Source organism: Bradysia coprophila, chromosome III, assembly GCF_014529535.1.
Source record: "Bradysia coprophila strain Holo2 chromosome III, BU_Bcop_v1, whole genome shotgun sequence".
Lineage (NCBI taxonomy): Eukaryota > Metazoa > Arthropoda > Insecta > Diptera > Sciaridae > Bradysia > Bradysia coprophila.
The window spans coordinates 5,399,974-5,412,945 of NC_050736.1; the positions used below are offsets into that span (position 1 = coordinate 5,399,974).

The 12,972-nt window shown below is 34.2% G+C and overlaps 1 protein-coding gene across 5 annotated transcripts in view; it reads right to left on the reverse strand.

Annotated features, from left to right (window-relative positions):
* LOC119079912 (WD repeat-containing protein 47) overlaps nucleotides 1-12,506 on the reverse strand; it is a 30,462-nt gene extending 17,956 nt beyond the window's left edge. For 2 of the 5 annotated variants that reach the window (XM_037188030.1, XM_037188023.1), the window contains exon 1: nucleotides 1,087-1,244. Coding sequence is in view for 2 of the 5 variants with exons in the window: in XM_037188006.1 (XP_037043901.1) it covers nucleotides 2,904-3,021; nucleotides 5,920-6,027; nucleotides 6,089-6,375; nucleotides 6,443-6,615; nucleotides 6,679-6,796; nucleotides 6,871-7,037; nucleotides 7,101-7,324; nucleotides 7,385-7,683; nucleotides 7,754-7,948 (1,689 nt within the window). In the remaining 3 variants the exon portion in view is untranslated. Of the gene's footprint in view, nucleotides 1-1,086; nucleotides 1,249-2,903; nucleotides 3,022-4,774; nucleotides 5,186-5,919; nucleotides 6,028-6,088; nucleotides 6,376-6,442; nucleotides 6,616-6,678; nucleotides 6,797-6,870; nucleotides 7,038-7,100; nucleotides 7,325-7,384; nucleotides 7,684-7,753; nucleotides 7,956-12,271 lie in introns of those variants that run through there. The other 3 variants (XM_037188006.1, XM_037188053.1, XM_037188038.1) reach the window with 3 other exon arrangements.
* Nucleotides 12,507-12,972: the final 466 nt, after the last annotated feature.

Sequence of the window (12,972 nt, forward strand, 5' to 3'; positions counted from 1 at the left end):
TTATCGAATATAAAAATTACGAAGATTCGACGATGATTTCATAGCATTTCTACAACACCACTTGAAACCAGGCTTGAAACAGAAATGTATAAGAAATGTTAAAAAGACTGTCACCGCATCACAGGCCAAGTCATCAATAAATATGCGAATGTATTAACGGATTCGAATTACCTAACGCGTAGGCGTATAAAGAAAGCATTAAAGTTCGAAAATTAATAGCAAATTACGCTTTTAGTGGACCATTTTTTGTCCCGAAAAATCTGTATCAAAATTGAGCAATTCGAACAATAAATTTAACGTTACGAAAGTAGGTGGGTTTGAATAGTGATTTAATAAAATCATTGAACTTCTACCATTAAAAAAAGCTATTCAAAAACATATAAATTTAATAAAATTGTTCGCAACAAAATGTTGATTGAAGTACAATCGTCCGTTAGTTTTGGCAAAAGGAAATTGAGAATTCAGAAATGTTTGACGAATTTTGATGGCGACGTTTCTTTGGTATTGTCTGAGGCCTTGCATGGAGCTGGTGCTTTTAAATCAAAACTAGATCCCACCTCTAAGACGAAAACGTTACGTGTACAGAACAAAGAGCGCCAATCTTGGATCGTGACACAAAATTATTATGAGTCAAGTCAAAAAGGCAAGACAATTTTTTGCTCTACATGATGATCACAAGTTGATGTCAGAAGTTGAGTTAGAAACGTTTATCAAGAAACTGAAACGCTATTCTTTTGTGGAATGTAATGGAAATAGCAGGAATATTATTGACTGTAGACGTTTAACTTAATTGACCAACAAATCAGAATGTCATGTTGCGTGCTGTGCCAATCTTGCACCTGATTTGCATTAATTTCTCTTATAAATTCTATATTTACTCGATATTTTATGCAAATGATAAGTACTCGAAAGACTTTTGATTTAGGTTAAGGATGGATTTTTCAAGTATTCGCTCTTAAGCTTGACGTTTTATTTGCAAACAAAATGCAGTGGAACCAAATTTCTATAAGCCAAAGCCATACACTTTCTTATTAAATAAAAATGAAAATCCACCTCATATTAAACAATTTATATCCAGTAAATCACTTAGAAATCACGGTCATTACATCAACAACGACGGTAACACTAATGTCTCCTGTTATTATTTCCATTAAACAACACTCCTTCAAGCACAAATTAAATAATCTCGCATCGAACGTAAACGATTCTGTTTCCGCTGCGATCAACGTGAATCTACTAAATGGCAGTTACAAATTCATTTAACCAATTTAATGACGCATCCATAATAATGTTTAAAAAATAACAACGTTCCCAACACATACAACCCGACCACGATCAAACGACCAAGTTGAGAATACGATTTTTTTTTCTCTTGCTTTTTCGATCATAAAACTGCTATGGAATTGGATAAGTCGGTGATATATAAAGTGTATATCGACGATACTCTTTGAGATTATGAGTTTAAGGCAAAATCATTTTAAAGGCCATATTTAGTCGATGGTCTATGTTACAATTAATATGCTTAAAACATCTTCAAATATTATTCACTTTCGGTGTTGTTTTTTATACATTGGCGTGTGATGTATCAGCCTACGATATTTCTGAGAATAAAAAAAATCGTCTCGATTTCAGACGGTGGTAGGACATTTAAAAAAAAAACTTTAGTTTGAGTGGAATGATTTCGAGAAAGTCTTTGTTAAGCAAACCCAAAACTTTCTCAATTACTTAAAAACCACTCACACCAACAACGAATCATTTAAGTGATCCTTAAAAGCTCAGTTTAACTTAGAAATGGAAAACATCACCGTACGAGTATATTGTACTGCTGATGAGGTAAATTTACTTGGAAAATTCAAACAGCGTAAAATTGCAAGAAAATTGACTTGACATTAGATATCACAAACGAGAGATCATTTTTCCAATACCAACACTACACAATGACGTGTTAGAATTTGTTGTTTTTGTTTTTTTAAGTAAATATGGACACAGTCATAAGTTACCTATAATAGTTAGACGATTAGTTTTTATGATCAAAGGTAATTATAGGAGATTTGTGTGATGTGTTAATTATACAGCACGGCGGTTCAACTTTTTGAGTAAATTAGCTTGCTTGATAGGACTTGTCAAAAAAGTTTATTGATTTTGATTATGAGATGCAGTTAAGCTGAAAAATGATGTAACAGATGCTAATTGACGTGGAAGAAATTGATGAATGAATAGCAATGGAAAATTATTGTGACGATAAGTTATATTTGTTGGACATATTTCATTGATCGTTTTGAGGTAATTTACAATGAATGAATTAGGTTTGACAAACTTGTCGGTACGTTTTGTAGTGAAGTAATGTCGGAGTTGTAATGATTATAAGAAATCCTCTCAGTCAATTAAAAAAATGTGTTCCCAACATCGTTTCCTCATTCAACTAATTAGCTAAAACATTAATGTCAACCAAATTTATAGTGGCCTTCTGACCCTTGGTTCATAAATTAGTATGTCATTCATATTACCCCAATCCTCATAAAGAACAATTCAAGATCATGGAATATACGTACGAATGTCAATATTAATATCGCATCATATTCATCACGACAGAATTCTAATTGTTTTCCGTATAGTACAATAAAGTGAACGTGAAAATCTGTAGGTGTTAAATTGTTCCAACACCGTTTAACACCAAAATCTCATGTAAATGATTAAATGATTAAATGAATAATAGAAAAAAAATCCATAACGCAAGCCTATATTAATAGCGCTAATGTTTCGGTTGACGAAGTGAATAATAAATTTCAGATTACTCGTACGAATCTTTCGACATCGGAAATATAATTGATTAATTTAAGCGAATTAAATTAATTGATCAAGCAACCAAAACACGGCTATTCAGATACAAATCTGCAACTCACCTCATCTGCATTAGAACGCCCATTCAATTGAGAAGATTCTGTTTTTAATATTGACGGTTCGATATCACAATTTGATTTGTTGTTGGCTGTTTGGACATTGTCATTTGATTGATGTGATCTAAATTTTAAAAGAGGAAAATAATATGTAAATGATAGATTGAAATATGTAAATGAATCACAAAGGTTTTCAGGGAGTGGGAGTTAAGGGTTTTTAATATTTTATAAATTGTTGGTGTATCGTCACAATAACATTAAATCTGTTACTTCTATTGTTTAAGGTAATGTGTTTGAAGGAAAGTCTTTTATCTCCTGCAAGCTGATATTTCATACATTACGCGTTTCTGCATATAAACACAAACACATACATAACCACAGCCTATACGATTGGATAATTCACACATAACCCACCTAGGGTAAATTTACTTTCCATCTACATATTTGGAGAAAAAAAAAATTGCCGAACGGCGGAAGCGAACACGGGACCAGCAGCATATCAACCAAACATGCTGACCACTACGCCAACAAATCACATAACGAGATGCAATTGGTGTCGGTAGTGGTTCGTTAGTCACTTCTACATCGATCAAATAATCAGAGTAGTCGGAATGATGTGATTTGAACGAAATGTTGAGGTGGATAGTATATGTGTGTGAGTAAGTAAATAAAGGATTCTCTGTATGATGTTTTTTTTTTGTTGTGAATGCGTTTTAAAACAACATGCTTAATTAATTAATTTTAAATCCAAATTTTTGTGGTTATTTCGCTAATGTATGAAATATCAGCTTGCAGGAGATAAAACATTGTTCTACCTTGGTGTATATTTCTCGAATCACTTCTTATGTACAATTGTATATACACTCGCTGGCGCTCGTTATATACAATTGTACATACGAAGTTATTCTCGAAATATACACCAAGGTAGAAAATGTACTATTACTTTACTAGGGAGGTAAGACGTTTATTCCCTCCATAGCGAAAAACCTTTACATCGCTCGTAAAGTAATAGTATTTTTCATGACAAGGGACAAAAAGTTAAAAAGTCGAGGTTTCGTGTGAAATTTGTTGATCCGAGGCGAAGCCAATCACACGAAAACCTGACTTTTCATTTTGTTTATCCCCAGTTTTGTAATGAATTTTATATGCGTTTGAAGCCTAAACCAATTTTCTTGTCTTCCTTAGTTGTGTAAAATAGCATACTGCACACGGGAAATAATTTGATATCTCGTATCACGATTAGTAAAAGTACTTCGGGCTGAAGCCCGATACAAGATATCAAATTACTTGGTAAGTAATCTACTATTACTACTTTAGTTTTACTATATTGTATAACACGGACCAGAAATGTTATTTTTATCTTCGTTATCGTTCTCAAAAAAGATTTCTTGTCTTACTCAGAAGCACGTAGAAGATATTGATCCCTGAGTAGATTTGTGCAAAGATGTATTAATGCCTAAAAGGACATTTTCCGAAATAAAAAGTTGGGGCAGCTCTTGAAAGTTAAGAAAGCTATCAAGGAAAAACCCTCTCCCTCTCACAACTGTTATAAACAGTTCGAAAAATTCAAAGTCGATATTTTCATAACAGTTGAGAGTGTGCTTTTCCTTGATAACTTTCTTCCAAGAGCCACTTTTTATTTCAGAATATGACTTTGTATGCATGAGTTAGTACCTAGAGATCAATAGGGCCGGCCCTGGTCTAACTACGACCTTTTCATTAAAATTTAGCACGTTCCTAGAAGCGGTATTTTGAACAGAAGAAGTAACATCGCGGTACTCCTTACTCCATACGTTTGTAAAATGTTAAACGGAAGCCTTAAACTACACAACAAAATAATGACTTCGGGAACCGATTTACTTATTTAGTCAACTAACCCATCACGCGGTTCACATGTGCACAAAATCGTATTCACTTTAGAACCCTCAATGGTGCTGCCATTTTCACAGTCTGATTGCTCAAAAAACTCAACTAATCGATTGTACTGTTCTATAGCACAGTCCCGGTAATGGACACCGTGCACACCAGGTTGACGAGGATGAAGCCGTTTATTGTAATACATTGGGAATTTTCAAAATTTTTCCAAATTCTTTCAAGAAAAATTATCTAAAACCCGGTTACGGAATTATTATTTTTTTAAACAACAAACAGTACAATTTGATCGAAAAAATGCTTTTTTGTCTCGGCCAGCAATCGGATCCAATACACTTAGCTTAGCATAAGCACAACAAATTCGCTAGCGAAAAAACAATGCACTTATGCAACTCTGTGTGTAGTTTATCTAGAACTAAATGTAATTATCATCAGTGCAATTTAGTTAACTCAAACGATAATTTGTTTTGAATTCCAAGATAGAGATATTAACACACATAAATTAATAGAGCGGCGGTACGTATTTGTTGTTTAAAATGATTTAATGAATGGTGGTATAATACGCATATATAAAATATCCTACATCTAACATTGCGATTTAATTAGATTTATTTGCATTAATGCATTTCAATTACGTGATAGATCACCAAGCGGAAGATTTATTGCAAACAAAAAAAATTTACAAGAAAAAGCGATCGAATCATCGAAATAGTGACATAACGCCTCGTATCCGTTGTGAACAATTACAGCCTTGATCAACTAAATTATTGATGTACGTTCCGTAACGTATTGCAAAAATTTGTAGTTTATCGAGTTTCCCACTATCGAAACGGACGATTTCATCAGCTAAAAATATCGCCATGAACCATGTCAAAACATTCAGTCAAAAAAACGGAAACTCAACTTTTAGCACTTAATCTTAGCACCAATTATCGCTCTCAAATGAATCACAGCGAAAGTGATTCGTCAAATAACAGGAAGCACAAAAACGTACGGTCAAACAGCGTTGATTGGAAAAAAGTCAACGAAGTGATGTTGAAGGAAAAGTTGAAAAGTTACAATTACGTGACCCCTAAGATGACTTAGGCATTGGACAGTCAATGCAACACTATGGTGACTATGCTGTTAATATATTCCAATCAACAATTACCTGCTTCCATTAACATTGCCATTTTCCCGATTGAGCTTCTGCCGTTGGAACTTTTCGAATAATTCTCCACCGTTTGTATTAGCAGCAGCAGCAGCAGGTATTGTTGGGCTGATTGAAACACATAACACAGTTTAAGAATTGTTACCATCAGAATCAAATAACAACTTACCTGTTTCGAGCCACCGAATCTGTTTCACTCAGCACAGTTGCATTCCGAACCGGCAAATTCGTAATCGGTGGATGTGGCGGATGGATCATCTGTTGAATTTGACTAGGCACAATAACACGTTCGCTCAACGAATCACGTCTTGAACTTTTAGCAGTTGATGGTGTAGTGCTGGGACTCTCACGGCCGGTTTGTTCAGCTAATGATAATGGTTTTGGATAGAGATGTTGGAAATTGGGTTCGGGTGATTTCGATTGAACCGATGCAATTTCTTGGATCGATGAGAGACCCTATGGAATTGATGCCGGTTTTTGAATGATTTTGTTTTGATATTCGCTTTTTTATTACCACACGTACCTGATTGAAGTCATTAAATTTGCCACTGATAAATGGCTCGCCATCATTCTCAAATAACCGGTCAACACTGGAAGTCATTAATTTTCCGGAACTTGGCTTAATGCCAGTCAAATGAAAACTGGCAAAACTGGATCTGGACATTGCGCTACCATCAGCGTTTGTTTGACTTTGATCTAAAAAAAAACATGCAATTTTTCAATGAAAAAGTCAACGACCACCTCAACGGATGAACTCACTTGTCATACTTAGTCCATATGGAAGACCATCGAGTGTAGGTAAAAGAGAGCGTGTCATAATATCCGCAGCGCTTCTGGGTCTGGTGAACGGCATTACTGAATGTGGAAATGTTTTTGGCTAAAGAACGGTGAGACAAATTAAGAATGATTAAATAATGAGCGACCAAGCTACCGACAGAAAATCGTTATTACCTTAATTGGAGTAATTAGCATGTGTTCCGTCCAGGACGTTTCCAAGGAAGGTCGTTCCAATCTTTCCACGTCAACATTGAGTGTTTTTTGTTCGAAGGGCACTGAAAACGTTTCTGCTGGTATGCTCTGCAGCCAGCTTAGTAGCGAAAGATCTGAGTCACTAAAGCCTGAAATGTGAAAGCATTTTGTCCGCATAACCGTTCGAAACAATTCCAAAGAAATTAATTTACCAGCCGAACCATCGAGTAATTTGGAAAATGTCATCTCCTGTGCTGAACCTTCGGCTGTTCCAGTTGCCTTGGCTTGGCAGTATGTCACACAAGATTCGTACAGAACTCCCTTTATCACAAGCTGTATGAGTCGATCGTTTTTCGATGCACTGACGGTGGGAGTTTTCTTCTCGCCAACCAGAAATTTTTCCACCAGCGGAAAAACATCTTGAAAACATTGCACCCTGAAATTGGTGACAAAATTAGGAAAAAGAGTTTTTGAGAACTCTTGCAATTTGATGTACCTTGAAAACGACGGATTCCAATTTCGGTACTGTAAATGGTCGGCTAGTCGTGGCAATGTCAACAATAGACACAATCCAGAGTACTCTTCTTTTGTCGGTGCCAATTTTTCCAATTCTTCTAATACTTGAACCACTTCTTCAACGGCACCGTCAACCGAATTTAAACCCTGTCCAGCTGCGATTAATGCACCTCCTGCTTCCGATTTTATGCATAACAATTCGATAAATTTATGTTTTAAAATTGAGTATCGAAACCGTTTCATGTCAAAAGCCTGCAGCGCCTCCAACGGTTGAATGAACTGAATGGTAAATGAAGGATGGTCATTTGTACAGGAAGAAAATCTAACAAGAAAAGTGTGACTATCTCACCTCAATGACATCATCCCACTGGCCGTCCAAAATCAGTTGTCGTAAAAAAAGGATATCGTCCGAGAATTGGCCATTTATTACACCAGTTTCACGTTCGATCGATAATTGTGAGATATGCAGCTCACGATTATGTAAGAATTCCAGCGATAACCGAACCACATCTTCTTCACGCAGTGCTAACCGAGTCGACAGCATTACTGATCTGAAATTATTTTTTTAAGAAAATTGAATAAATGTTTTTGTGGCGACGATAGGCATATTGGTATAAAGACTCATTGATATGATCATGGAGAAAGGTTGATGCATCGTAAATAAATTGAAATTAATTTCATTAAGTAAAAGTTTACGATCGCTGCGGTAAAGGAAGGATTTCGCAAATTAATTGTTAATTGAACTGTTCGGTTTATTATAACAATCTCTTGATTTAGTCATCAGCATCGTAGATAAAAACATCTCACAGTGCGATTGCATTTAACAGATAACACACGGTTGTACATAACAACCGACAATATCATTACGAATGTAAAAATGTTTTGAATATATCTTGATATATCTACTTGACACGACGTGACATGTACTGTAAATTCTCAAGGAATATTTTGCTAAAGGATGAACACAAAAACAACTCGCATCCACCTAAAATTGTATTTTCCTTCGCATTAATTAATGTAAACATATAACATTGAAGTATCTGCACTTGCACTGTCAATGAACACAACACGAAGGGCTGAACCATGTTTCTAAAGAATGTAATTTAAATTCTCATTTAATATTCGATATGTTTTCACCACATCCTCCTTTATCTTAATCCTGTAAAAAAAAAATTGCAGAGGTCAAATGAGTTCATGTTTCTTCATCAGACGGCGTATTTAATGATACAATTCAATATAACAGCAGAAAAAAAAAACGGAAAACAAGCAACACGACGTATAAGCAATTATGGGTTATTAGTTGAAAAGCTTGGTAAAACTAATGAATACTCTGAGAGTCAAGACATTTAATTTAATTGAATAATTTTTTCGTATCAATGAAATTCAATTAAAACCTTCACTTTTTCGGTACACCTCTTGCATCACAATTAAATTTATCTAATTCCACTTGTTTTCACGTATCACGTAAGTATATCTTTCGCCGTCGTCACCACCCAACAACATGAAAGGTAAAACGTAAACTAACTGAATGGATTTCTGGAAAAAGAACTCCGACCAAAACCTGTACAGAATAAGAATATCAAAACAAAGACGAAAACTTTAAAAAACCTTCATCCAAAAGCTACAGCACGCAGTTGCTCATCTCTACTCTGTACGCTTTTCTATTTCCATAAACAAGACAAAGACAGAAGATAAGATACCACTAGACTTGCACATGATATGCACATTGGTTTCGTTTTCAAAAAATTTGGCTTTTAAATAAAATGATGACGTAGAATGATGAGCTTATTTCATTAATGGATTTTGCAATTGTTGCATTACTGGTATGTATGATGATGATGATACGCTTTCCATACTCTTCATACAGTATTGGTGCGATAGTTTTAACATGAATCGCCAAACTTGGAATATTACATGCTATCTAGATAGAATAACTGTTCTTTCGTGAGAAACCAAGTGGATACGATTGCCGTTGTGATTTATGACCAGTTAGCTCAGATTCTGATTAAATATTTAATTTCATTGATTCGTTGCATAAAAAGGAATGAAGAGCACACGAAACTATACAAGCGAAGTTAACTAACTTCAAGTTTTCATCAATTCAATGGTGGCAGCGGTGGCAGGTACAACTGATCTAATCTTTCAATTGTGGATTTAATTCTCGCATGATTGGAGAACCTGTTGGCTTTACCACTGTCGGACTGTCCTCTCTTGACGAGAGTGATTTTTTTTAGATAATAAAAATTACATTCCAATTGGTTGAAATATGACTGAAACAGTGGCAGAAATCATTGGCTTAATCGTAAACTAAAATGAAATGAGTCTACTAAAATTGAAAACATTCTAATATTTTGCGAGTTTTAAACGATATAAGCACCAGCCGAACCCTAACGTGTATAAATGTGTCCTGAAGCGAATATAAATTTTATGCAAAACCATAAATTGATGGTTGAGTAGAAAATTGCAGGGAAGAAAAAAAAGATAATCACGTCGATCTTCAACCGTATTTAAATTTAAATCGACGACAAACCGTAATCAGACCAATTCGACTGGTTCGATAAAAATTTACGTTCATCAATTTTATGCTAGAAATATCTATTTGATTATAGATGCCATGATGCACATAAAGTTCATTATACCTGGTTTACAACAAGCGCACGGGTACAAGATGCTTCGTCTGGTCATCGAAGCATTGCAGTTGCAACATCTACATAATGTATGGATATAACTACATCGCGTATAATATACAAACAGTATATTAATAAAAGATTTAAAGATTGTTATAAATATTTCTTCGTTTAAAAAAAAAGGAAATTTGTATTAAAGAGGCACACTCAGAACGATTTTATTATGCACAAACATGAACGAAGGCATTACAATGATTATAAATTCATTGGTAAATTACATGCGTTGCGTAGGAGGATTGTTTATCGTCTTAATAATGATTTTCCAATTCGCCAAGAACAAGTTAGTTGAATCAATTACACTTTTGGATCAAGAAATTGAGTCACTTGTTCCTAATATGGTTCGTACGAGTTAGTGTCGAGGTTAGAATAATCGACATTATATCTACTATATTCTGAAAAATGTAAGTCTGTTTTCTTTGGAGGTTCTTTTCAGTTCAAAGCACATCAATGACACATCCACTTCCAGATAATTCGACGGCATATTGATAACGATTTTATGTCTCAGTTTGCGACTCATGAAAGTATTCGGAAAAATCGTAAAAATGTTTCACCTCTCTAAAGCGTTCGGTTTATTTGATTTATTTGCAAGTTTACGATTATAACCATAGCGTGACTGACGGTATTAAGACTCGAATAAATTCTATACTTGGTTAGTCGAGCTGTGATAAAAAGTAAATCATTTCTACTATCAAATATTCATTTCTTCTTTTGTATAGAATTTCACTTGAAAATAAAAAAAGGACGGAAGATGACTACCTTCATCAGCGGCCTATTATTTAATTTACTGAAATTACTGAAAGTTTCTGAAATTTACCTAAATTTGCTGACCTCTACCGAAAAAGTGTTTTTGTAGATTTAGGTAAATTCAGCCTTTTTTGATAATTTTCAGTAATTTCAATAAATAAAATTCCCAATAATAGGCCCTCGTATTGATATTGCTTCAATATTGACATCAATGTTAACGAAACCGATCTTCCTTTTTTGGAAACTAACTGCGATAGACCACTAGACCAAATAAACTCACACCAAAGAAACTTTCAGCGATTATTCGCTATTTCACACATTCCATTGATTATTAGTTTTTGCTCATGAGCACCGATATTCACTGAACTTCCAACAAGTATGTACATAAAATCATACCAACAATCCACAATTTCTTTTTTACATACCAACAAGAATGTGTAACAAGTCAAAGACGAGTCCAACGAAACTGCATGTAATGTTTGGATTTTATCAAATTTTTTACCGCAAATCAACGATGTGTAATACACATTTCACTCACTTGTGTTATTCTCAATTTACTGCTCTATTTATACCAATCTGTCAATACTTTTTCCACGACTCTTTCGATAAAACAATAAAATCTAAATATATTCGCACCATGCATGTATTTTAAACGTCTAAAACAGAGAACCATGAGACACGACATGACATAATGAGAAAAAGAATAAGTTGATACAACAGAAGACACTGACCTGACTCAATTATAACTTGAAAACTTTATGATATAAAACTAAAACATCGATCAAAACAAAACGTTAACAAAATTGTAAAATATTTGAACAGTCAATGGGTAAATGCTAATCGATCAACTACTTGTTTGAGTCGATAGCTTCTTGATAACAGAACTAATATTGGTGCGAAGTTTCTACAGTATAGTGTTATGGTTAACAAGAAAAATCTGCATATCCATCCACTTGACTTGTCAATTGTCTTTTAAAAGGTTCTGAATGTCAGGTTGACGCCATTCACATAATTATATGATGCATTACATATGTTCGACGGGCACTTACGTATGTACGTACATAAACACAGTTACAAACAAGGCAGATGAAGAACAGGTAAACATACAATTACCTTTGCTATTCTTTCGTTAAATTCTCATTAAAATTCCTCAATCCTACCATATTAAATTGGATTAACAACTAAACACGATTTTCGTTAAAATCTTTATGTATTCGACCTAAGAAAAATATGTTCGATGCCGTTCTGATCGTTTTCTAATTGGAATTAATGTCGGCTATAACAATCCATTTATATGAATAATTAATGTGATTTATGGTTACTTAGAAGAGTAAAAGAAGAATAATCAAAATCAATTGCTTGCCTGCTAAACAAGACTGTTACGAAGAAGAAAAAAAAAACAACAGAATCAACCTACGTGACGAGAGCTTACTCACCAAAATGAAGCCGGAGTTAACAGTAACTCCCTAAATATGTAACACAAAACCACTTTTACGAACACTGAATCTTAATTTTAATATTTCAATTCACACTTATGGACATTCTGATTCTTATTTATTCGGCACCAAACTATTTTAGGAATCTAAGTTAAAGAATTCTGCAAAATATTTGCTCTTCTCTTTTTATTTATTAGATTTTTATTAAATGTCAAAATGGTTGGAAGAAAACTGTGAGCGGCGAAAATCATTGTGCAGTGTTGCCATCAATCCAACAGCTGCCGTTATTAAGTTGACTGGGTTAACTGAAAGTATACATAAGAAGCATTTGTCAAAGTTTATAGATGAGTTTTATGATGTGAGTACCAATGAAAGTATACTCTATAGGTATGGTCTAATGTCAAAATTTGTGTGGAGTGGAGGAAATAGCGATTTCATATAAAAAAACTCACCTATCAATGAAAATCATTGAAAGATGAGTTTGTCTACATGAAATCGCTACTTCCTCTGGTTTGTATGGATAGACCATACCTGGTTTGTACATTCATTGGTGAGTCCCGAGTGCCAGTTCAATAAGAAGGACGTAAAGGCAAAATTTAATTACTTGCCTTCGGTATCGCTCTGATCATAACAATCTTTAATATTTAAATATTTATATAAATATTTAAATATTTAATAACAAGTCCGTCTAGGCGCTCTAA